A 27,280-nucleotide genomic window follows, 5' to 3' on the forward strand; every position below is an offset into this window, starting at 1 on the left:
AGTGTGAATGGTTGTCTGTGTCTATGTGTCAGCCCTGTGATGACCTGGCGACTTGTCCAGGGTGTACCCCGCCTTTCGCCCGTAGTCAGCTGGGATAGGCTCCAGCTTGACTGCGACCCTGTAGAACAGGATAAAGCGGCTAGAGATAATGAGATATACATAACTATTCATCTGGAAACATGCACATTTATTAGTTATGTGTTTTCAAGGTATAGCCTTCTTCTTCTTCTTTTGGCTGCTCCCGATTAGGGGTCGCCACAGCGGATCTTTCGTCTCCATTGCTCCCTGTCTTCCGCATCCTTCTCTACCACACCTGCCACTTTCATGTCCTCTCTCACTACATCCATGTATCTCCTCTTTGGCCTTCCTCGTTTTCGTTTGCCTGGCAGCTCCATCCTCAACATTCTCCTTCCAACATGCTCTGCATCTCTTCTCAGGATGTGCCCGTACCATCTCAGTCTCATCTCTCTTAGCTTAATTCCCAAGCTCTCCACATGTGCTGTCCCTCTGATGTGCTCGTTCCTTATCCTGTCCAACCTCCCATCGCAAACCTTAACATCCTGAACTTCGCCACCTCCAACTTTGCCTCCTGTCTCTTCATTAAGGGTACGGTCTCCAATCCATACATCACAGCTGGTCTCACTACTGTCTTATGGCCCTTTTCCACTACCCTTTTTCAGCTCACTCACTTCAGCTCGCTTCAGCTCACTTCAGCCCGACACGGCTCGCGTTTCGACTACCAAAGAACAGCACGACTCAGCTCGCTTCAGCCCTGCTTAGCCCCTAAAACTCGCACCGTTTTGGAGTGGGGCTGAAGCGAGCCAAAGCGAGCCGAGTGAGGCTGGGGGCGTGAGTAGACACTCCCCTGTGCACTGATTGGTGAGGAGGAGTGTCCTCACACGCCCACACACGCCCCGCGAGCACGCTGGGATCTGTAAACACCGTAAACCCGGAAGAAGAATAATTACGAATTACGAGAATTTCTGAAGCCTTATGCGCCTCGCCTCATCTATACGCTCTTGCCAGTATCTGTTGGCGTTGTCGGTGACAGCAAGCCACAGCACCAAGACCAGCAACACTAACGACTCCATGTTTATTGTTTACTATTCGGGTCGTGAGACTACCGCTTAAAAGCTCACTGATGTCACTGTTTGCGCTGCTTAACAACATCACGTGACGTCCACCCACTTTCGCTAACTCCACCCAATGTGTCCACCCACTTCCAGCCAGCACGGTTCAGTGCGGTTGTAGTCGAAATGCAACTCCAACAGCCCCACTCAGCTCGACTCAGCATGGCACGGCTCAGCCCAACTCAGCCGCGTTTGTAGTGGAAAAGCGGCATTATACATCTTACCTTTCACTTTTGCTGGGACTTTCCTATCACAAATGACTCCCGAAATCCTTCTCCAACTGCTCCACCCTGCCTGCACTCTCTTTCTCACCTCACTATCGCAGCCCACATTTTCCTGCACAGTTGACCCCGGTACTTTTTTTGTTTGTTTTTCAAGGTATAGCCTACTTTATTAAAAATAGAAAACTTTTTCATCCACCTTCATCACTCAGATATAGCATACTGTATATGTAATGGTAACATAACTATAAAATACTCATCTCATCTCATCTCATTATCTCTAGCCGCTTTATCCTTCTACAGGGTCGCAGGCAAGCTGGAGCCTATCCCAGCTGACTACGGGCGAAAGGCGGGGTACACCCTGGACAAGTCGCCAGGTCATCACAGGGCTGACACATAGATACAGACAACCATTCACACTCACATTCACACCTACGGTCAATTTAGAGTCACCAGTTAACCTAACCTGCATGTCTTTGGACTGTGGGGGAAACCGGAGCACCCGGAGGAAACCCACGCGGACACGGGGAGAACATGCAAACTCCGCACAGAAAGGCCCTCGCCGGCCCCGGGGCTCGAACCCAGGACCTTCTTGCTGTGAGGCGACAGCGCTAACCACTACACCACCGTGCCGCCCACTATAAAATACTTTGACATTTTATTTAGAATAGAATAGAATGCCTTTATTGTCACTATACACATGTACAATGAGATTAAAGCATCTCCAATAACAGTGCAAAACAGCGTGTACATACCTGCCAACCTTGAAAAAATTTTATGAGTACAATTTTACAATTTCATGAGTACCCCCCCCCCCGCGTCAACCTCAACCCAACCCGGCGCACATGCGCCCCCACAGACCACAACCAGCAGACCAAAAACACACTTTCAATCCAGTTTTATTGATTGACCTTGGGAACATAGTCCAGTTTTGTAAAACATTCCTATTGATAGACTTTGGGAAACTGTTATTGATGGCTCTTGGGAACTTCCTTCCGTTTTGAAAAGCACAACAAACATTAAATACATGTGCAAATGAAATGAAATTAAACCAGAGCCACTCTTTTTCAAAATAAATAACAACACATTAAATTAATACAGTATGTAAAAAAGGCACTTTCAACACAAAACATGGTATGCACAAATTTCCCATGCAATAGGTTTAGACTTTTGCATTTTTTAACATGTTGGAAGTATATTGCATTATACAGTAAAAATATTGCATTATACAGTACACTGCAGTATTTTGTAGTATGCCTTTTTCATGTGCAAACTATTGCATTTGCATTCGAAATATTGCATTTACTGCAGTAATACTGTATAAAAAAGCATTTGACACTGCAGTACCACGCAGGTTTTTTCATAAGAGGGATGACCAGTTTTCGACTTCACATCATCTGCAAACATTCTAGGCTACCACTGACAGAAGTTACCGACTGCCCTTAAGATATACAACACGCTACGTTTTGTTGAGCACATCAATAAAGTGGTACTTATCATAGTGATTCAATGAGAGCGCGAGAGGAATTGTAATCAGGTTTTGCTGGTTACCGCATCGAATATGCAACCTCGAGTGACGGCTTCCAAGTTAAATGAAGAACTAGCCTGTACTGTTGGTGTTGTAAATGCACAAAATAACGGCTAGGAAGCTCGAGTACACGTGAAACACAACCGTTTCTGTTACAAATATAAAAACGACGTCTCTAACCGACGTTTCAATCCCCGACTCGCTCTAGCCACTTGGCTGCACCGCTGCACTCAAGTCAGAGATGCGAAGGAGGAAGGGGAGGGGGTGAAGAGGGCAGAGCCACACGCTCTGGAAGAGGGGCGGGGGGATTGGGCAAAGCGTTCCATTCTGGCTTTGAGTTTTCTCACAGATCAGCAGTATCAACTTCAGCGAGAACTTGACTGAAATGCGAGTTCGGACGATATACGTACTTTTTAATGTGAAAACGTACAGTCGTACAATGAGGTAAAAATTCGTAGCGGCTACGCAAGATGCGTACAGGTTGGCGGGTATGCGTGTAGAGTGAGAGATTTATGTAGGAACTATACAAAAAAATTCTGTTAAAACTAAAAAAATATGATTTGTACATATATGGCATTCATTTATGTGTACAACTGAAATGGACTTTTTTTTTTTTTTAAATAGCTGAATGCCTTCATCTGTCTGACATGCTGCTGCTGCTTGCTTGACTCTGCTTGGGTCAGCTGATTGTTGGGATTTTTGGCATTCCAAACACTTGTGTTGCCAAAAGTGGAGTTGCAGTGTGCCCTCTGGTGGACAAACTGCACAGCGACAACACTCATAACATGGTTAAAGGATCCACCTTCTGTCTCTTGATATCTTTTTAATCGTCATTTATCGACTAATATAAACACCAATACCGATTTATTGGCAATTAGCTCATATTGACTGGTAATATCAGCACATCGATTTATCAGTCAGGCCCTACTCGTAATTTACCTAGTAAGTGAAAATGTTTTTCAAAAGTGTTTGTTTGTTTGTTTGTTTGTTAGCTCATCCAGCTGACAGGCAATGAGTTTATGCCATCATGTGTTGTCTGTCATCTGTCATCCATCCAGCATCATCCACATTTCACAAAAATCGCTTCTTCTCTCTCGATTCTTCACCAATTTTTATTCTTTTTCGTAGGAAGGTAGGTCTGCCTGGGGTGCATAAAGAGGGTTCCCGCATGACGTCACCGCGCCGCGAGATTTCGGTAGTCGCCATATTGGAAGACCAAGTACACATCTATGCAAGTACATACATACATAAAACAAACTACACCTGAAATGTAGCCAGGGCCGGTTCTGCCCTAATCTGGACCCGGGTGCAACATTGCGCAACCCCCCCCAAAAAAACCAGTCTAAATCAGGACAACCAGTGTTCGAACTACGGGGGTACTCGGGGGATCCGAGATCCCCTGAAACAGACATGAGATCCCTTGAAAACATGATTTGGGAAATGTTGGGGGGGTCTCTAAAATATTGGCAAAATGATGTTTATTGACATAGCAATCGTGTGTAACGGGAAGCATTTGCATATCCGAAGTGTTGTGTTTACATCAAAGATAAAATAAACCGATATGACAACGACTGCTGCTGCCAGGTTGGTTGTTGAGTAGCCTGACTGTTTTTTTTTTTCTTGCGTGTGGTATTATTGTTGACGCGAGGTTGTTTTTTGAACATGCCAATGCGGACACGATTTCCCCTGATGAGTTATGACTTCAGATGCGATGCGTGTGTGGAGGTGTGGAGTCCGCGTGATATGTGCGCAAGATAGGCTTCTCATGTGTTTGGAGATCCGCGCTCCGAGACAAGCGCAAGCACCCCCCCAGGGAAAAAAGGGACCCCCCGAAAATATCGGCATAGTTCGAACACTGAGGACAACCATCACATAACTATAAACATTTTATATCAACTATTTTAACTAAATGGGCTATAATAAATAAGCCTGCAGGCAGCCACGGCGGGCTGCCTCAGAAAAGTAACCATTTGTTCTACCTTAAAACTCGTTTTGCTTTTTCTGCCTCTTTTGTATTTTCAACCCTGCGTTTATTTTCTTTCCTTTTCTGAAAACCCGATTTGTGTCCAGACATTTTGTTCTGCTACCAACGAACTAACTCGTCAGGTCTCGTCTCTCGAGTCCGCGATGAAGGGCAACAATTGATACATTTTTACAAACAGCCAATAGGGAGGTTGCAGCGTTCAGGCTCTTCTTTGCTCACAGACACTCAGTAATGCACTTATTCTCTGTCTCCTGGCAGAAAGCTCCTTGGTTTGCTCCCCTTGTGTCTCAATCACAGCTGGTATTCTGTAGAAAGACTTCTTTTCACCTTTCCCATCAGCTTTGTTGGAACACCCGAACACAGCACAAAAGTTTACCATTGTAGGTTTATGATGAATCAAGTGCCTTGTGGGTTTAAATTCCGCGCGCTGCCGTTATTTCCCCCTAATCACGAGTTTGTTGGTCTTCCAATATGGCGCAGGGTTTGTTTACTTCTGGTTTCCGGTGACATCAGTGGGAAGGGTCTAACTGCAATTAATAATGAAGATATGGAGTAATTAAGCCCTAATGAGCAGTTTCCAAACAAATCGCTTCTTCTGCTTCAATTCTTCCCCGATTGTGATTCTTTCTGGTATGAAGGTAGGAGTACCTAGGATTCATATAACTTCTACCCAGATTTGCTTCATTACAATTATTAATAATGAAGTTATGGACTAATTAAGCCTTAATGAGCAGTTCAACAAAAATCGCTTCTTCTCGGTCAATTCTTCGCCATTTGGGATTCTTTCTGGCAAATAGGTCCGGTATTCCTAGGGTGTATATCGCTTCTATATATACTGTAGCTTGTATATAGTGTATATAGCTTACAACATTTATTGTGCAAGGTGACCCACTTTAGATCGTTCCTTCTGGACTAGATGGAGCCGGAGTGAGCTACGCCGTCATTGACTGTCTCGTTGTTTGTTTGTTTATTTATTCTCTTCATTTTTTTTTCCTTCTATTTTTTCTCTCCCTCTCTTAGGAGTGGCTTTAAAAGTCTGCAAAAATGGAACTTTATACAGTATAATGCTAACATTGCTAATATTACTAAGTCCTTACTATCCTCTGAAGATGAATGGTGGTGGAAAAAGTCATTTCAAATATAATCCGCAGATCAAAGATACGTTAAAAACCTTGATAAAATGTTAGACAATTGTAGCAATCTGAAAATATAATATCGGCTCCTGCCTACACTTGTGTGTTCTGATTATAAGCAACAGTAGCTGCAGTTAACTTTCACATAAACTGAAACAGAAAGACGAAGCACAGTGATGTCATGCTGCTTTTAAAGAAATGCTAAATCAACAGCTGTATTTATTTTAGTGTGTATGTGTGTATAAAGGTTTTTACCATGCTCGTCCTGATGTCTCCATAGGAGTAAATATACTGGAAGTACGCTTACACACAGCCCAAGTGTTGGCTCAGTTAGAAGAGAGAAACCTAGCTGAGGCCAAACCAAATGACATTTATGTTCAAACCAGTCGGATAATCTGGTTTAATACTTAGAATTTTTCAAGCTGAATACTTACTTTCCATATGTGAAGAAATGACTTATTTTCCATATACACGTTTGATGGTGAGGTTGGGGGATGAGGGAGGGAAAAGGGAAATGATGTGTAATGCCATTTCTTCTTGCATACAATCACGTTCTGCTTTTGCTTAAGTACCAGTAATAACACCAGAGTCAGTACTTCACTGTGCTATCAGTTCTGAGTAGTGTGTGTGTGTGTGTGTGTGTGTGTGTGTGTGTGTGTGTGCGTGTGTGTGTCTAAACTACTCATTGGCCACATTATGGGGGTTTATGGGGGGTTTATGAGTGGAAACTGGACCAGTCCACACTGCCATCATGCCTTTTTTTATGATGATAATTGTATAAAATTGGCCACAGCATTAAGCTTGAGCTCCAACACTGTAATGTTTACTCCAGTCTGTGTGTGTGTGTGTGTGTGTGTGTGTGTGTGTGTTCAGAACATGATTCTAGCTAAACAAGATTAATAATGAGTTTCCTGAAGAGGGAAAGGAGATTTATAGCTTATGAAGAGACTGTGGGAAAGAAGGGAAGAGGGTTAGAGAAACAGAGAGAGAGAGAGAGAGAGAGAGAGAGGAAGAAAGTACCTCAGAGAAAGAGACAGATAGAGAGAAACAGGGAGAGTGAGAAGAGAGAGAGATGAAAGCTGAATGAGAGTCCCTCAGAGAAAGCGACAGATCGAGAGAAATAAAGGGAGAGTGAGAAGAGAGAGATATGAAAGCTGAATGAGAGAAAGAGAGAGCAATTGAGATATAAAGGAAAAGAGAGGGAGAGAAGGAAAGGGACAGATATAGAGAAACAGAGGGCGAGTGAGAAGAGAAAGATATGAAAGTTGAATGGGAGGGAGAGAGAGAGAGTCCCTCAGAGAAAGAGACAGATAGAGAGAAACAGGGAGAGTGATTAGTGATTATATTTATCGACATATTTAAGTGTGTAAGTGTGTGTGTGTGTGTGTGTGTGTGTGTGTGTGTGTGTGTGTGTGTGAGAGAGAGAGAGAGAGAGAGAGAGAGAGAGATTGATTGATTGTGGATAAATGCAATAGAAAGTAAGAGAGAGGAACAGAAGAAAAAGATTGTGATGGAAAGAAAAGGAGGACAAAAACTAAGAAAGAAAGAAAGATGGAGAGAGGGGCTAAAATTGAGAGAGAAAGAGACCGATACATTGAGAGTGAATGGTGAGAGAGGAAGGAAAGGATGCAGTGGATGGAAAATGTGATGGTGGTGTGCCTTTAGAACAACTGCAATGGGGGTATGACTCACACAATGAGCTTGTACTAGAAGGATATAAAATTAATTAAAGAATAACTACGCGCACACACAATGAGCTTGTACTAGAAGGATATACAATTAATTAAAGAATAACTATACACACACACACACACACACACTTTGCATACCTCTTTGTATAATGTTACATGAACATTGAATCCAAACATCTTATCAAAATGTTAGGACATTTCTCTCCAAAGCACATGCTGAATTTACAGATGTTCCCCAGCTTGCCATGATTGCTCTACAGTGTTGATGTGGAGCTCTCTGGTGGTGACACACTGCTACTGCAGCTTCCATTGCACATTGTGAGCATTTCGGAAGAATTTTGGTAGTAATGTTTGCATCAGTGGTCATTTAGTAAATTATTTACACATACCTTAACTGTAATGTGTGTGTGTGTGTGTGTGTGTAGGAGACGTGGTACTGGCAGGGTGAAGTCAGTGCTGATGCTATAATGATGAGTGGAGTTCGGTGTTCAGGGACTGAAATGACTCTGGCTCAGTGTCTCCATCATGGGAAACACATCAGCTGCCCCAGAGGAGGAGGAAAATTTGCTGCTGGAGTCTCCTGCACTGAGAGTGAGCAACACACACACACAGAGTAATATAATAAAACGAGAAGGCCACTCAGAGAGCACAGTTCTCCAGCAAGTCCAAACTCTATATTTCACAACGTTAGCAAATATGAAATTAATTCCTGGCTCCGCCCCCTAACTCAGATCCACTCCAAAATCGAATTGGTTCTTCCTTGGCCCATGCAACACCCTTCCACTGAGTTTCATGTAAATCAGGATGATCGGTTTTGCACAGTCATGCTTCAAGTCAAACTAACTGCACCAAAAGCATACCACAAAAAGTGTTAAAGCTATGTGTGTGTGTGTTATTTGAGTGCAAACGTCATATTTAACGATGTACTCAGGTGCTCCAGACCTGGTGCTAAACGCAGAGGTGGTTGAACACACCACCTATCTGGAGGACCGGCCGCTGTACGCTCTGGAGTGCGCTCATGAGGAGAAGTGTCTCTCCAACAGCGCCAACACGGCAGACCCGTCCTCGTACCGACGACTGCTGCGCTTCTCCTCTCGGATCCACAACAACGGCCACAGCGACTTCAGACCCCGCAACGCACCCCAGACCTGGGTGTGGCACGACTGTCACAGGTAAAGATGGCAGTGTTAACCTTGTCTCAATGTGTTTATTTCACCAGTTTCTCCAACACACAGCCAGCTAGTCACGTCATACAGCAGCTGCGGCACAGGGCAGGGCAGCGAAACATACTCGGAGGAAAGCGCTATCTACCCTCTTCCACATACTTGAGCTTACAGACAGCCCTGATTGGCTAGTGTCGTATCATTGGGATTTGATGTTGCAATCTCCTCCCTGATTGGTTTTAAATGGAATAACAGAAACGATTCCTGTGTTTTCCAATTAAATTAAAAATATTTTTTTGAATATTTAATTAAAATAAGTATTCTAATATGTTATTTCATGTCAGTGCATAGTTTATTCTAGTTTTAGTATTTCTTAACGATGATTGATTAACCCTGTCATGCATTAAAGCTAGACTGCCTTTCAGATTTTTCAAGTGGAGGTCATAAAAAGAATTTTCCCCGACACCCGGTTATTTTTGTTTAGTGAACTGAAAGCTGCTGAATTTGAATCACAGACTTCCAGTTTTATTAGTTTATAGCAATAATAGAACAATTAATGAATTTAGGGCCACATGGCCCTAAATTCTCCGCTATTATTTCCTGCTTCACCATGACCTAATTCACTGCATCATGCATGACGTGGTGAGCTTTCCCCGTTCGCGCAAGGCATTGTGGGATGCAAATTTGAAACAGGAGAGAAAAATGGAGGACGTGAGTGTGCGAATGAAACGTGAAAGACTGACTACAGTAACGGAAAGAAAGCGAGAAGAAAAGACGTTATGTTATATACGAAGGAAAGGAAACGCAGGACCAAACTAATAAATATCGGCGGTCAGCGAGCACCTCGGTGTGATCAGCTGTTCGTTTAGATACAGAATGATGGAACTGTCAGTGCACGCTCAAAGGTAAACCTGCGCATGCGCACACACACGGACTTCCTCTGTCTGCTCGACTGCACGAAGCGAGCGATTTCATGCACATTATTTGCTTTAATCTCCTCAAATTAAATAACTTCCCAGCCACAGAATGGCCTGATATTTTGTGAGATATTACAGAAATAAACATATATCACAATGACCACATTTCAGAGGGAACTAAATTTCACCAATTTTATGAAATCGAAAGGCTGTCTAGCTTTAACATATGTAAGCATTATGTGTGTGTGTGTTAGGCACTACCATAGCATGGAGGTTTTCACTCACTATGACCTTCTGAGTGTGAACGGCACTAAAGTGGCCGAAGGGCACAAAGCCAGCTTCTGCCTGGAGGACACCGAGTGTGACGAAGGTCTCTCTCTCACACACACACACACACACACACACACACACACACACACACTTAGCAAAATGTCTATCCGTTCAATATTAATACATTATTCATATCACATCTACTGCTGGTGCGTACCAGGCATTTATAAACATAAAGGGTTTAATTATTACTACAAGTTAATTATAGATAATATATTTGAATATGAAGTGTAGGTAATACTTTTATAGACATTTGTAGATACATATTTACATATAATATACAGTGGGGCAAAAAAGTATTTAGTCAGTCACCAATTGTGCAAGTTCTCCCACTTAAAAAGATGAGAGAGGCCTGTAATTTTCATCATAGGTACACTTCAACTATGAGAGACAGAATGAGAAAAAAAATCCAGAAAATCACATTGTCTGATTTTTAAATAATTTATTTGCAAATTATGGTGGAAAATAAATATTTGGTCAAAAACAAAAATTCATCTCAATACTTTGTTATATACCCTTTGTTGGCAATGACAGAGGTCAAACGTTTTCTGTAAGTCTTCACAAGGTTTTCACACACTGTTGCTGGTATTTTGGCCCATTCCTCCATGCAGATCTCCTCTAGAGCAGTGATGTTTTGGGGCTGTCGCTGGGCAACACGGACTTTCAACTCCCTCCAAAGATTTTCTATGGGGTTTAGATCTGGAGACTGGCTAGGCCACTCCAGGACCTTGAAATGCTTCTTACGAAGCCACTCCTTCGTTGCCCGGGCGGTGTGTTTGGGATCATTGTCATGCTGAAAGACCTAGCCACGTTTCATCTTCAATGCCCTTGCTGATGGAAGGAGGTTTTCACTCAAAATCTCATGATACATGGCCCCATTCATTCTTTCCTTTACACGGATCAGTCGTCCTGGTCCCTTTGCAGAAAAACAGCCCCAAAGCATGATGTTTCCACCCCCATGCTTCACAGTAGGTATGGTGTTCTTTAGATGCAACTCAGCATTCTTTCTCCTCCAAACACAACAAGTTGAGTTTTTACCAAAAAGTTCTATTTTGGTTTCATCTGACCATATGACATTCTCCCAATCCTCTTCTGGATCATCCAAATGCTCTCTAGCAAACTTCAGACGGGCCTGGACATGTACTGGCTTAAGCAGGGGGACACGTCTGGCACTGCAGGATTTGAGTCCCTGGCGACGTAGTGTGTTACTGATGGTAGCCTTTGTTACTTTGGTCCCAGCTCTCTGCAGGTCATTCACTAGGTCCCCCGTGTGGTTCTGGGATTTTTGCTCACCGTTCTTGTGATCATTTTGACCCCACGGGGTGAGATCTTGCGTGGAGCCCCAGATCGAGGGAGATTATCAGTGGTCTTGTATGTCTTCCATTTTCTAATAATTGCTCCCACAGTTGATTTCTTCACACCAAGCTACTTACCTATTGCAGATTCAGTCTTCCCAGCCTGGTGCAGGTCTACAATTTTGTTTCTGATGTCCTTTGACAGCTCTTTGGTCTTGGCCATAGTGGAGTTTGGAGTGTGACTGTTTGAGGTTGTGGACAGGTGTCTTTTATACTGATAACGAGTTCAAACAGGTGCCATTAATACAGGTAACGAGTGGAGGACAGAGGAGCCTCTTAAAGAAGAAGTTACAGGTCTGTGAGAGCCAGAAATCTTGCTTGTTTGTAGTTGACCGAATACTTATTTTATGGAGGAATTTACCAATTAATTCATTAAAAATCCTACAATGTGATTTCCTGGATTCTTTCCCCCATTCTGTCTCTCATAGTTGAGGTATACCTATGATGAAAATTACAGGCCTCTCTCATCTTTTTAAGTGGTAGAACTTGCACAATTGGTGGCTGACTAAATACTTTTTTGCCCCACTGTATACATATAGCACCTTAACTGCTGTAAATGATGTAGACTGCAATGTATTTACAGAAATATTCAATGCAAGTGTAGCTGTATATGATTTGTAAATATAAAATAGATCATTTGCGATAATATCTCTGATTAAAATAATAAACCCAGATACAAATGATCCACGCATTCCTGGGCCTGATGGCATGACGGATCTCCTCTGCAGGTATACAGAAGCGTTATGCGTGTGCTAATTTCGGCTCTCAGGGGATCACAGTGGGCTGCTGGGACACATACAGACACGACATCGATTGCCAGTGGATCGACATCACTGATGTCAAACCCGGAGATTATATCTTCCAGGTCTGTCTGAAAATATACCTGTATTTACAAAAATGTTACATCCGGCAAAACATTTCTGATGTGATTTGAAGAAGGCGGTGTGTGAGAACTGACAGAGATTGGAATAGAAATATCAGGAGAAACGGAGGACTGAATTTATACGAAAGATGTTCAGAGGTTATGAAGGAGGTTCAAGGAAGTTATTCAGTCAAAGGGATGAAGATACAAGTTACAGATATATTTATATCCAGTTCAAAAAGCGGATGCATAATATTTGAACTGATTTGATCTTTTTTCCCTTATTATTAATATCGTAAATTATTCTATCCACATTGACTGGATATGAGCAGTCGCGCACTCTGATTGGCTACTCTACTACTAGGATATCAGCTTATATACCGTGAGTAGAGACAAACAAAATGACGGAGCGTGTTGCTGAACCAACCGAGGACAAAATAAAAACTACTCGAAAACAAAACCACAAAAAAAGCAACAAAATATGGAATGAAAGTATTTGATGGTAAGAACGTGTCTTTTTTTATTTTTCAAGAATTATTATTATAGCATTTCTCATCTCATCTCATTATCTCTAGCCACTTTATCCTTCTACAGGGTCGCAGGCAAGCTGGAGCCTATCCCAGCTGACTACGGGCGAAAGGCGGGGTACACCCTGGACAAGTCGCCAGGTCATCACAGGGCTGACACATAGACACAGACAACCATTCACACTCACATTCACACCTACGGTCAATTTAGAGTCACCAGTTAACCTAACCTGCATGTCTTTGGACTGTGGGGGAAACCGGAGCACCCGGAGGAAACCCACGCGGACACGGGGAGAACATGCAAACTCCACACAGAAAGGCCCTCGTCGGCCACGGGGCTCGAACCCGGACCTTCTTGCTGTGAGGCGACAGCGCTAACTACTACACCACCGTGCCGCCCCAAATATTTTTATAATCATTACAAAAGCTAAATAACTATTCACTAAACTAATTAGCTTCCATTAACACCATAATAAGCAAGCTAGATAGAGGTACAACAAAGTTAGCTGACTAGCTAATAGCTTCAAAGCATTAGCTGTTAAGTACTGTTAGCTTGATAGTTAGCCTTCCTCACTCTGTGAATTAAAGTAATAACTAGAAGGGCACTCAGTCGAGCGCATACCCCCACCAAGCAACATATCTGGATATGCATCAAAATCTAATCAATTGTTCCTTGGCCCATGGCGCAGCTTTCCTCCAAATTTCATCAAAATCCATTCACTACTTTTTGGGTTACGTTGGGAACAGGCAAATAAACAAACAAACAGAGGCGAAAACAACTTCCTCTAGCAAAGTAGGTAGAGGCAATAAAGTAAAAACAGGATATTAAGTGAGCTGGTGTTGCACCAGTACTAGCATTTCTTCAGTAGCTAACAAAGCTAGCTAGCTAAACACTGTAACCTATTCTGCATTCATGTGCTCCTCGGATGGTCCCATTTCCCGAGTTGTGAAGTTGTTCTTCTGACTTCAGTGTATTTATACGCGGTTAATTCGGAGTGGTGAAACAACATGGACACTACAAAGATGTTATTGCTTAGAGTTTTTAAGGTACACTGACAGTTTGAAGCTTTATATTACAAAGTTATTTTGTCTCAGAGTTGTTGCTGCACCAGTACATTCCCTGAAACCTACTCCATTATAGCATTTTTTTCACAAATTGCTCCTGTCATTTCACCGGTTTGTTTACATTCTAAGCAGAAATTATTTTGTCGGACGTCTTATATAAAGTTATTTATTTATCAAGTTTGCAAAAAATAAAAATGCTGTTTCTCAAAATCCAGTGAATGTGGATAGAATAAAACAGTTATTCCACTCAATCTCATCGTACACGGCTTATAGCCGACTCGGTGCTACGTGCCTCGTCGGCTATCTGCTCATGTACGACTTGATTTCATGGAATAACTGTTTACAATACCATTTGTTTCTTATTTCTGTTGCATGTGATAATGAATCTGAAGACTGTTAACATAACTGTCTGGTTTAGTTCTTTGTCCTAAGGGTGTATAAACTTTTGCAGTCAATAGTATCCATCTTAAAACTGTTTACAACGGCTAATTGTTAATGTTAACTCTCTCTCTCTCTCTCTGACAGGTTGTAATTAACCCTAATTATGAAGTAGCTGAGTCTGATTACACCAATAACATCCTGAGATGTAAATGTCGCTATGATGGATATCGGATCTGGTCCTATAACTGCCAAACAGGTGAGGTTTCTGTCAGCGCTGTGCAGCTCCAATCCAATTCCTGTCCAATTATCTGTTCATCAATTACTGTCATTTCTTTTATGGTAAGACGTACAGAACAGATGAGGAGCACAGTGCAGTAGTGAGTTGCCTGATGTTTGTGGTTGTGTTTCCATCCCAAGGATACCGTACCAAGCGCACACCATTTACTCCTTCTGTATTTAGTAATATTTTTCCATTCATTCGTCAAATTTCCATAAAGGGTGGCACGGTGGTGCAGTGGTTAGCACTGTTGTAGTCAGTGTTGCCAGATACTGCTGAAATTTTCCATCCCAAAATATGTTCAAAACCCACCAAAATGCACTTAAAACCGCCCAATCTGGCAACACTGGTTGTAGTTAGCACAGCAAGAAGGTTCCAGGTTCGAACCTCATAGCTAACAGGGGCCTTTCTGTGTGGAGTTCCTCCCCATGTCTGTGTGGGTTTCCTCTGGGTGCTCTGGTTTCTTCCCACAGTTCAAAGACATGCAGATTAGGTAACATACCCAGCCACTGGGGTTGTACAAGCCAGCGCATGCTTAGTGCTAGTCCCAAGCCTGAATAGATTGAGGAGGGTTGCATCAGGAAAGGGATCCAGTATAAAACCAAATCAAATATGCGGAACAGATCTGCTGTGGCGACCCCCGAACAGGATCAGCTACGGTAGAAAAACAAGAAGAAAAAGAAGATCAAATTTCCAGAAAACGTGCTGTAAAAGTCTGAGTTATTTCATTTTGTAACTTTTAGCCCAAAAAGAAAGTTTTGACGATCCAGAATCCTACAGTTTTTAAAGCTACTTCAAATTTACTTAATCAAAATTCTGAGACATTTAGAAAATGCACTAGCTGATGCAGTGGCTGAGCTGCATTACTGGACTATTTAGCACATATCGCATTTAAGAAGCACTCTTTCGCTGTTTTGTTGTCATTTTGTTTTTTTTTATTTTCAAGCTCTGCATGAGTTTTGCCTTTTATGGACTTTCGTCTGTGTCAGTAAACGTACATCAGCTGTGCCATGAACACATCTGGTAATTTACAGGTGATTGACGTTAATTAAAGTATGTACATGAGTATGAAGAAAATAGGAAAATAAGTTGTAGTTCAGTTTGCCATACAATGTTATTAAATAAAGGATAACTAATAGCTACAACTGCATGTTGCTAGCTAATATCAGTAATATTTCGTGCTAATGTTGTCTCATGTAAGACACAATTTTAGCACTGAAGACTTTCTAATTTGCTAGAATATAAAACCAGTGGGCGGCATGGTGGTGTAGTGGTTAGCGCTGTCGCCTCACAGCAAGAAGGTTCGGGTTTGAGCCCCGTGGCTGGTGAGGGCCTTTCTGTGCGGAGTTTGCATGTTCTCTCCATGTCCGTGTGGGTTTCTTCTGGGTGCTCCAGTTTCCCCCACAGTCCAAAGACATGCAGGTTAGGTTAACTGGTGACTCTAAATTGACCGTAGGTGTGAATGTGAGTGTGAATGGTTGTCTGTGTCTATGTGTCAGCCCTGTGATGACCTGGCGACTTGTCCAGGGTGTACCCCGCCTTTCGCCCGTAGTCAGCTGGGATAGGCTCCAGCTTGCCTGCGACCCTGTAGAACAGGATAAAGCGGCTAGAGATAATGAGATGAGATAAAACCAGTGTGTCCAGTACTGTACCTGTTTAGTGCACTCAGTTTTTACTACTCTCATGGAGCATACTTTATGTAAAACATCTACAGCTAAAAGTCTCCGAAATAGCGGCTAAGCAGAATGTTAAGTAGTAGGGTTCATCCTGGATGATGATGATTGCTGCTAGATAGAACCTTATTACCAAGTCTATCTATAAACATTTAAAAAAAATTTTTTTTCACATATTATACCAAAACCTCTAGCCACAAATTGTGATTCCGTCATTCCTGCAGGTGGCTCCCGAAGTTCAGATGTTGATGAATTTACAGGAATAATGACCAATCAGCTTCAGCGTAGGTAGGAAAATCAAGAAGCCAAAGAGAGGAAAGTGAAGACTGGAGTGGAGCCCAGTCAGACTTCTAACACGAGAACCAACCACTAGAAGAGGGACGCTGATGTGACCATCCTGCACCTGTCATTACTTTGTTTACTTCTAGAAGATACATCTATCATTACATTCCACCTTCATTACAGCTCTATACCTGTATCACAAACGACACACACAGCCAATAGAGAACAGCACAGGAAACCCAGCTTCTCATCAATAAAGAATCATTTACTGTAGTATGGAATGTAGCAGGGTAAAATAATGAGCTCCAAAATGCCTGTTGGTTTAGTATGTAATAGATTTGTTTATTTTTGATAGAATGTTTTTGGCATAGTGGTGTCTTAACTTCTCAGACTGACCAAAGAGGTTTGATGCATTTTAAAGTTCATGCAAAATGTAAACTGGCCACAGTTGTTCACTTTAATGCTAGATGTCATCAATCAAACAAGATATATTTGCTTCTTTTGTTTTGTACTGGATCTTTACTGCTAATGTAGCTAACAAGTAAGGGAAGCATGATGCAAAGTGTTTGAATAAATTATGTATCTGATATCATCAGCAGGATCAGTTCTAACATACAATTCCAATGTTTTACCTCTGTCAACTTGGTTGGAGGAGGTTATGTTTTTGTGTCCATATGTTTGTTTGGTTGTTTGTTCCCAATGTAACTCAAAAAGTAGTGAACGGATCTGGATGAAATTTGGTGGAAAGGTGGGCCATGGGCCAAGGAACAATTAACTAGATTTTGATGCAAATCCAGATATGTACGCTTAGCCAGGATCTACATATCCAGATATCCTGGCGAAGCGTACATATCTGGATTTGCATCAAAATCTGAACAATTGTTCCTTGGCCCATGACCCACCTTTCCACCAAATTTCATCCAAATCCATTTAATACTTTTTGAGTTACATTGGGAACAGACAAAAAAAAAAGAAAAGAAAATCCTTGATTCGCATACATATCCAGATCCTGTATCCACATACATATGTATGCGAATCAAGGATTTTCTTTTCTTTTTTGTCTGTTCCCAATGTAACTTAAAAAGTATTAAATGGATTTGGATGAAATTTGGTGGAAAGGTGGGTCATGGGCCAAGGAACAATTGATCAGATTTTGATGCAAATCCAGATATGTATACTTAGCCAGGATCCAGATATGTATGTGGAGCCAAGATTTTTTTGTCTGTTCCCAATGTAACTCAAAAAGTAGTGAACGGATTTGGATGAAATTGGTGGACGGCTTTAGTATTATCCTGGATTCAGGTGATTTGATTTTGATGTTGATAATATGTGGCTTGGTGGAGGTACACAACCTATCAAGTTTCCTTCTAGTTTACAATGATTTTAGTGTTTCAGTTTATCTAAATGTTATCGGTATTAGTCTATAATACAGTGTCGGAAACCATATCAAGTCTGTTTGAGATGCTGATAAACTTGATAAAATCATTTGAGGTGAATGTAATGATTAAAACATGCACTAAACACAAAACTCGCCGCTAAATAGCTAGCCATTATAATGCTCCACTCAAATATTATTCTGTTTTCATCGTGTTTAAGAGAAGACTCCAGATGAACAGACCACTACTGTCTTATTCAACCTGTTGAAAGTTTAAAAAAAGACACAAATAATTTCACAACATAGCTGACTTTTATGCTGTTTATATAAAAGACTGGGTGGCACGGTGGTGTAGTGATTAGCGCTGTCGCCTCACAGCAAGAAGGTCCGGGTTCGAGCCCCGGGGCCGGCGAGGGCCTTTCTGTGTGGAGTTTGCATGTTCTCCCCGTGTCCGCGTGGGTTTCCTCCGGGTGCTCCGGTTTCCCCCACAGTCCAAAGACATGCAGGTTAGGTTAACTGGTGACTCTAAATTGACCATGTGAATGTGAATGGTTGTCTGTGTCTATGTGTCAGCCCTGTGATGACCTGGCGACTTGTCCAGGGTGTACCCCGCCTTTCGCCCGTAGTCAGCTGGGATAGGCTCCAGCTTGCCTGCGACCCTGTAGAAGGATAAAGCGGCTAGAGATAATGAGATGAGATGAGATATAAAAGACTGTTACTAGCTAGCTAATTCTTAGCCACAGCAATTAGCTCGATAAGCACAAAATAATCGTGTTTCACCTTTATTCCATGTGAACATACAGAAATCTTTCCTTACTTGTTCACTGATTAGACTTACTGTATAGCTCCGGTGCAAATAAATAAATCGTGAGTTCTGCTCAGGTAGCTGTAATGGTGGTGCAATGTTTACATCTACAAGACGTTTCCCTCAAGGTTCACAATCATTACTTTCCGCTCACTCCCTTCAAATTAGGACACTGTACTGAATATGAGGATCACTTGAAATTAGGCATGTGCTAATATCGCAGTAATTATTTCATAAGCATAATGGGATTATCGTCAACTATTTTCGAAAACAACGCCAACAACAAAACTATCACGTCTTAATGTGCAGCATGTATAAACAAAGTTAGCTTTTACAGCAAAACCTCACAACCACAGCTAACTGTTAAGCTTTAGCTAGCTTGTTAGGCATGCTGCCCGTTAAGCTAGCTAATTATGAACACCTTTTGTTAATCCATGAACCAATCAAGATTGATTCCAATTTTGAACCTATCACATGCCTACTTGAAAACAAACTGTAATGTCAAACTAATTTCTGTACTCGAATTCCATTACGCCATGCTAATCCCATGCCACAAGAAATATGTAGCGCTTTTGCATATTATGTTCATATTTACAGCTTGTATTGCATGTTTTTATAAAATTCTGCAGGTTTTATAAGAACAGCTGATCAGCAAAGGTACCATTTTCCATTCAGTCAGCTTCTATGGCTTAATAGACAATTCATCGAGCATGCCATGCCATGTAATTTATTCCTATCAGTCAGGGATTTTTTTTGTTGTTGTTGTTAATTATAAATCAAACGATGTGGAACTAAAAACTTGTTGCTGTTTTGTGAACTTGTGCCCTCCGTTTTACGAGGGTGTTTACAGCCATTCGAGTGGTTAACGCATCCCGATGTGTTTACTGTTGAATGTACGATTCACATTGTGCCTTGTTTTCTACAATAAAAACATATTTATGAGTCATTGTTCTGAGTTTTGTTTCTGAATATGGATCCTACCACCATCAGGGCTTGCAGTATTTTGGTTACCAATTTTGTTTACTGTGTTTTGTTCAAAATCCAGTGCTGTGAACTAGATCTATTTTCAAAATAGTAAGAAACCACTTGTTCATGACTTGTCTTAGAAGCATTATTTAGTACTAATGAGCACATTTTGTTTCACAAATGTAGTGCAAAGACTCAAAAATAAAATAAAAAAATGAAAGCGAATAGCAGAAGTTTGATATCGGCTTTTCAATATATCTGCCAAAATGCTAAAAAAAATTTTTTAAAACATACAAAGCCTTTCATTTGACCTTTCAGAAGGACCAAACAAAAGATGTGATAATTAAAAAGCACATTTTCTTAAAATAAACACCACTTACTTGATATCGAATCGGTAGCCTTGGCGAACCACGAGGTGAATTTCGTTTATCTTTTTATCTACCGATTATTCCGATACTACGAAGTTATAATGACGTTTCTCTTATTTCATGTCTGGTTCTGATTGGTTCTGAAGTTTATCAAGAAGTAGAACGGGTAATCAAACTTGATCAAGATGAGTGCTGATTGGTTACGAAGTTTCGCTATCGTTACACTCTTTCTTACATTTATACAACACAATGACATAGTGGCTTCACCACTCGTTCTTGTGTGCCTTTGATAACGCGAGATCAACTGTTCGTATCACGAGATCATGAGTCGCCGTTCTGGTGATTGTAATGCTTATGTGTATGCGCATGCATAGTGCGCTATTGTTACACTCATTCTTACATTCTTACAACACGATGACATAGTGGCCACTGCCTCGCTTCGCCTCTATGAGGAAGTAGCCACAACAAAAAAACACCAACATTTTACTTTCATAGTGAAAATATTAATATACCAGGCAGTCTCTGATACAACCTTATGGTGCGAAAAGAACATAAACTAAATAAATTAGATAAACACATTTAACTAACTTCAGAAAATCAGGAAGAAGTAGTGATCATGAAGCATTCAAATTTAACCCCTTTGGACATAATGTGTACAAATGTACAGTGGTGCTTGAAAGTTTGTGAACCCTTTAGAATTTTCCATATTTCTGCAAAAATATGACCTAAAACATAATCAGATTTTAACACAAGTCCTAAAAGTAGATAAAGAGAACCTAGTTAAACAAATGAGACAAAAATATTATACTTGATTATTTATTTATTGAGGAAAATGATCCAATATTACATATCTGTGAGTGACAAAAGTATGTGAACCTCTAGGATTGAGCAGTTCATTTGAGGGTGAAATTAGAGTCAGGTGTTTTCAATCAATGGGATGACAATCAGGTGTGAGTGGGCACCCTGTTTTATTTAAAGAACAGGGATCTATCAAAGTCTGATCTTCACAACACATGTTTGTGGAAGTGTATCATGGCATGAACAAAGGAGATTTCTGAGGACTTTAGAAAAAGCGTTGTTGATGCTCATCAGGCTGGAAAAGGTTACAAAATTATCTCTAAAGAGTTTGGACTCCACCAATCCACAGTCAGACAGACTGTGTACCAATGGAGGAAATTCAAGACCATTGTTACTCTCCCCAGGAGTGGTCGACCAACAAAGATCACTCCAAGAGCAAGGCGTGTAATAGTCGGCGAGGTCACAAAGGACCCCAGGGTAACTTCTAAGCAACTGAAGGCCTCTCTCACATTGGCTAATGTTAATGTTCATGAGTCCACCATCAGGAGAACACTGAACAACAATGGTGTGCATGGCAGGGTTGCACGGCGAAAGCCACTGCTCTCCAAAAAGAACATTGCTGCTCATCTGCAGTTTGCTAAAGATCACGTGGACAAGCCAGAAGGCTATTGGATAAATGTTTTGTGGACAGCTAAGACCAAAATAGAACTTTTTGGTTTAAATGAGAAGCGTTATGTTTGGAGAAAGGAAGACACTGCATTCCAGCATAAGAACCTTATCCCATCTGTGAAACATGGTGGTGGTAGTATCATGGTTTGGGCCTGTTTTGCTGCATCTGGGCCAGGATGGCTTGCCATCATTGATGGAACAATGAATTCTGAATTATACCAGCGAATTCTAAAGGAAAATGTCAGGGCGTCTGTCCATGAACTGAATCTCAATAGAAGGTGGGTCATGCAGCAAGACAGCGACCCTAAGCACACAAGTCATTCTACCAAAGAATGGTTAAAGATGAATAAAGTTAATGTTTTGGAATGGCCAAGTCAAAGTCCTGACCTTAATCCAATCGAAATGTTGTGGAAGGACCTGAAGCGAGCAGTTCATGTGAGGAAACCCACCAACATCCCAGAGTTGAAGCTGTTCTGTATGGAGGAATGGGCTAAAATTCCTCCAAGCCGGTGTGCAGGACTGATCAACAATTACCGGAAATGTTTAGTTGCAGTTATTGCTGCACAAGGGGGTCACACCAGATACTGAAAGCAAAGGTTCACATACTTTTGCCACTCACAGATATGTAATATTGGATCATTTTCCTCAATAAATAAAAGACCAAGTATAATATTTTTGTCTCATTTGTTTAACTGGGTTCTCTTTATCTACTTTTAGGACTTGTGTGAAAATCTGATGATGTTTTAGGTCATATTTATGCAGAAATATAGAAAATTCTAAAGGGTTCACAAACTTTCAAGCACCACTGTATACATGAAGCTCCACAGCATTTTTCCTTGTGTCCGAGGGGGTTATTTACAAACACAGCCGAAGAAATTAATGTTAATTCACTGGTTTTAGTCAGTTTATCTGCTTTCTTATGGAATTAAAATGGAAAAAGTTAATGACTACTACAGTGAGTGCAGTGCTAGGCTAACACCCCTTACAAAAAAGAAATTTATTCAAGTGTGCTTCTAGTATACTTCTTTTAAACTAAAAATAAGAGCATGCTTTTAGTTTACTTTTTATTTACTTATCAGAGATATACTTAATAAAGTTATACATAAGTATACTTGGCTTATACTGAAAAGTATATAGAAAAGTCTAAGTATATTAAGCTTATACTTAAACTTCTGATCAAGATATACTTAACAAAAGTGGAATAAAGTATTAAAATATTTGTGCCTTATGTCTAAGTGTACTTGCCCTGTAGTTGTGCTTCAGCATTGTTGACTCTTAGGTATGTCTGTGGTTCCATATAAGTTTTTTTTTTCTCCTGAGTGGGATAATTAAATTTTTTATTTATTTCTATTTCTTTAGAGCTTGGATGTCAATTTCAGTTGTCATTGCCATGTTTTTATACTTTGGTATTTAATACAATGTTGCTTTAAATTTTGATTTTTAAAGAAAATGAATATGTTCTTAATCCTGAGTATCTGCTATTTTGTGAATTCTTACCTTTATAACTTCATTGTAACTTAAGGTACAAAACACTTAAGTTGTCTACTGGTAGTGTGCATGAGGTAAGTGTTCGGGCTAGAAAACTAATAGTATACCTAGAAGGGTAACTTCAGTATACTTCAAAACTACAAAGTGGACTAGATGTATATAACCAGTAACTAATAGTATATTTCCAATGTGCTATAAAGTATACTTTTATAAACTAAAAAGTGGACTAGAAGTGTGTAACGAGTAAACCAATAGTATATTTCCAGTATACTACAAAGTATGCTTTAGTAAACTAAAAAGTGGACTAGAAGTATAAAACAAGTAAACTCATAGTATATTTCCAGTATACTATGAAGTATGATTTTGTAAACTAAAGAGTGGACTAGAAGTGTGTAACGAGTAAGCCAATAGTACGGTGTACTTCCAGTATACTACAAAGTATACTTTAGTAAACTAAAAAGTGGACTAGAAGTACAACCCCGATTCCAAAAAAGTTGGGACAAAGTACAAATTGTAAATAAAAACGGAATGCAATAATTTACAAATCTCAAAAACTGATATTGTATTCACAATAGAACATAGACAACATATCAAATGTCGAAAGTGAGACATTTTGAAATTTCATGCCAAATATTGGCTCATTTGAAATTTCATGACAGCAACACATCTCAAAAAAGTTGGGACAGGGGCAATAAGAGGCTGGAAAAGTTAAAGGTACAAAAAAGGAACAGCTGGAGGACCAAATTGCAACTCATTAGGTCAATTGGCAATAGGTCATTAACATGACTGGGTATAAAAAGAGCATCTTGGAGTGGCAGCGGCTCTCAGAAGTAAAGATGGGAAGAGGATCACCAATCCCCCTAATTCTGCGCCGACAAATAGTGGAGCAATATCAGAAAGGAGTTCGACAGTGTAAAATTGCAAAGAGTTTGAACATATCATCATCTACAGTGCATAATATCATCAAAAGATTCAGAGAATCTGGAAGAATCTCTGTGCGTAAGGGTCAAGGCCGGAAAACCATACTGGGTGCCCGTGATCTTCGGGCCCTTCGACGGCACTGCATCACATACAGGCATGCTTCTGTATTGGAAATCACAAAATGGGCTCAGGAATATTTCCAGAGAACATCATCTGTGAACACAATTCACCGTGCCATCCGCCGTTGCCAGCTAAAACTCTATAGTTCAAAGAAGAAGCCGTATCTAAACATGATCCAGAAGCGCGGACGTCTTCTCTGGGCCAAGGCTCATTTAAAATGGACTGTGGCAAAGTGGAAAACTGTTCTGTGGTCAGACGAATCAAAATTTGAAGTTCTTTATGGAAATCAGGGACGCCGTGTCATTCGGACTAAAGAGGAGAAGGACGACCCAAGTTGTTATCAGCGCTCAGTTCAGAAGCCTGCATCTCTGATGGTATGGGGTTGCATTAGTGCGTGTGGCATGGGCAGCTTACACATCTGGAAAGACACCATCAATGCTGAAAGGTATATCCAGGTTCTAGAGCAACATATGCTCCCATCCAGACGACGTCTCTTTCAGGGAAGACCTTGCATTTTCCAACATGACAATGCCAAACCACATACTGCATCAATTCCAGCATCATGGCTGCGTAGAAGAAGGGTCCGGGTACTGAACTGGCCAGACTGCAGTCCAGATCTTTCACCCACAGAAAACATTTGGCACATCATAAAACGGAAGATACGACAAAAAAGACCTAAGACAGTTGAGCAACTAGAATCCTACATTAGACAAGAATGGGTTAACATTCCTATCCCTAAACTTGAGCAACTTGTCTCCTCAGTCCCCAGACGTTTACAGACTGTTGTAAAGAGAAAAGGGGATGTCTCACAGTGCTAAACATGGCCTTGTCCCAACTTTTTTGAGATGTGTTGTTGTCATGAAATTTAAAATCATCTAATTTTTCTCTTTAAATGATACATTTTCTCAGTTTAAACATTTGATATGTCATCTATGTTCTATTCTGAATAAAATATGGAATTTTGAAACTTCCACATCATTGCATTCCATTTTTATTTACAATTTGTACGTTGTCCCAACTTTTTTGGAATCGGGGTTGTATAAAACAAGTAAACTCATAGTATACTGTATTTCCAGTATACTATGAAGTATGCTTTTGTAAACTAATGAGTGGACTACAAGTATAGAACTAGTAAACTATTAGTATATAAGTTTACTTGTGGTTTACTAAGTATACTTTTTATTAAATAAAAGTGGGCCAATTTAGTCCCAAGAAGTATTAGATTAGTTTACTTACAAGTATACTATAAGTACATTGATATTGGTACACTTGGTACACAAAAGTATACCTAAGGAAATTAACTTTACTTAAGTATACTTAATAAAATGAACTTGAAGTATACTTCTTTTCGATGAGGGACACTAGGCTATACTAGCTTATAAACAGTAGCTATGGCAACAGTAGCCTGTTAGCTTTAAACGGAATCACAGCTCAGGTGATCCACAATCCACAAGCAATGAAGAAATGATCTGATTAGAGAAGTAATTGTTTCTTATTATTCAGTTGTTTTCCCTCCTCTTAGGGCCTCCAGATGCTCAGAAGCCCCTCCCCCTTTCCTGTTGTGCAGGTCTGTGATGTCATAGAAGTGTTCTGTGACGTTACATAAACAGTGATGACATAAGGCCAGGTGTACCAGGCGTTCCGATTCCGTGTTGACTTTTCTCTGAACATTTTACAACAGTTGTTACTGGTTTCAGTAACAGTTCCAGTTCCAGGTTAGTGACCAAAGTAAAGGTAAAGTATCACAAGAACATCAGGCTGTATTTTCCATGAGCTGTGCCGTATTTCAAGTTCAAAAGTCCTTTTTGTGGTGGATTTAAAGGCAGGGAAGGTCTTTTATTTTATCAGTATTTTTATTATCTCATCTCATTATTTCTAGCCGCTTTATCCTGTTCTACAGGGTCGCAGGCAAGCTGGAGCCTATCCCAGCTGACTATGGGCGAAAGGCGGGGTACACCCTGGACAAGTCGCCAGGTCATCACAGGGCGAGCTATCATTACAGTAGTTGGAGAGCTGTAAAAAGCCCGACTGATCACTTCTTTGGGTCCGAGTGAAATGATTGGATGGCGTACCTGCCTACACTCATTGCGAGTGACCGGAGTCTTCTACAAAGCTAGGCAGATCTGGTATAATTGCTCAAGCTAGCAAGCTAATCAACTGCTGTGAATACTGTACAAATCATTGTTTACATTGATTATGGTAATGTTAGGTGTTTTCTTACATCTGAACGAGACATGAGGTATGACAATGACAGATATGATAACTTAGCTAGTGAGTTAAGCTCCTCCCTACAACGCTCTCTTTCTCATGGACTCATCCTCCAGCAGTAGTCAGGCAGTGCGCGTTCATGTGTTTTGTTTAGAAGAAGGGCTGAAGGGAGGAGGATGGATTTCTTGGTTGGATGCTTTAAAATCTAGCTTACTCTTAGGGCCCGGTCCCACAACACCAATAACTATAACTACACCTATAACTACAACTCTGACTATCCCTCTGCCTGAATTCAGTTCCAGTCTGGAGCAGAAACACCACAACTATAATCCTGACTATAATATCGCTTGGTCCTGCCACTCAGGGAAATAAATGCATGGAATAGCCATGGAAGTTTTTTCCACATAGTAACACATTATTCCAGGTCATACTGTCCAGCTTGGACTTCAAAACAACCCATGCACACACTTCAGTGGTTGATATAATATGGATAAGTCACAGACTACGGAAATATAATAAAAAAGGATACAAAATACAGAGTGGTTACAGATTTTAATATGGATGCTAATAATTTACGGATTGGTCACGGACGTTTCAGTATATTACAGATTGTTTACCGATTTTATACGGATGATGCATCACGGATAAAAAAATTAAGAAGTCAAAAACAATTAAATGTTTGGACTGCCAAAGTTCATAATTAAAATATCTTACCTGCATTTATATGTTTATTAATTTACAATTGATATTTCATGAAAAATCACATATCTGTGAATAAAAGAGCCGTGCTTTGTATTGTATTTTTTATTTTTCCATGAATCCATATTCCGTGACTTCATGATACAACAAGGATGTACAAAGATGCTCGGGGAAAAATAGCACGTGCTCAGACAATGTCACATGTAAACAATTACCTGATTGGTTAGATGTTTTATTGGATCAGGTCCAGGCCTGGAAAAATCGCTCCAGAACCAATCTCGCCGATACGGATAAACCCGGGTCTGGACTAGAGGTATCGTTATCAGTCTGGTGTGAGCACCGAC

The 27,280-nt window shown here is 40.7% G+C and overlaps 2 protein-coding genes across 4 annotated transcripts in view; one reads left to right on the plus strand and one right to left on the minus strand.

The window, feature by feature from the left end:
- loxl2a (lysyl oxidase-like 2a) overlaps positions 1-17,279 on the plus strand; it is a 107,216-nt gene extending 89,937 nt beyond the window's left edge. The window contains exons 9-14 of the mRNA XM_060908786.1: positions 8,113-8,278; positions 8,619-8,859; positions 10,022-10,137; positions 12,181-12,317; positions 14,432-14,543; positions 16,462-17,279. Of these exons, the coding sequence (XP_060764769.1) occupies positions 8,113-8,278; positions 8,619-8,859; positions 10,022-10,137; positions 12,181-12,317; positions 14,432-14,543; positions 16,462-16,529 (840 nt within the window). The 3' untranslated portion in view covers positions 16,530-17,279. The remainder of the gene's footprint in view (positions 1-8,112; positions 8,279-8,618; positions 8,860-10,021; positions 10,138-12,180; positions 12,318-14,431; positions 14,544-16,461) is intronic.
- r3hcc1 (R3H domain and coiled-coil containing 1) overlaps positions 1-27,280 on the minus strand; it is a 108,476-nt gene that overhangs the window by 35,396 nt on the left and 45,800 nt on the right. For 2 of the 3 annotated variants that reach the window (XR_009651553.1, XM_060908790.1), the window contains one exon: positions 13,260-15,218. The exons of the other annotated variant lie outside the window; for it this stretch is intronic. The gene's annotated coding sequence lies outside the window, so the exon portion shown is untranslated. Of the gene's footprint in view, positions 1-13,259; positions 15,219-27,280 lie in introns of those variants that run through there. 3 annotated transcript variants of the gene reach the window in all.

This window comes from Neoarius graeffei, chromosome 25 (genome assembly GCF_027579695.1).
Source record: "Neoarius graeffei isolate fNeoGra1 chromosome 25, fNeoGra1.pri, whole genome shotgun sequence".
NCBI lineage: Eukaryota > Metazoa > Chordata > Actinopteri > Siluriformes > Ariidae > Neoarius > Neoarius graeffei.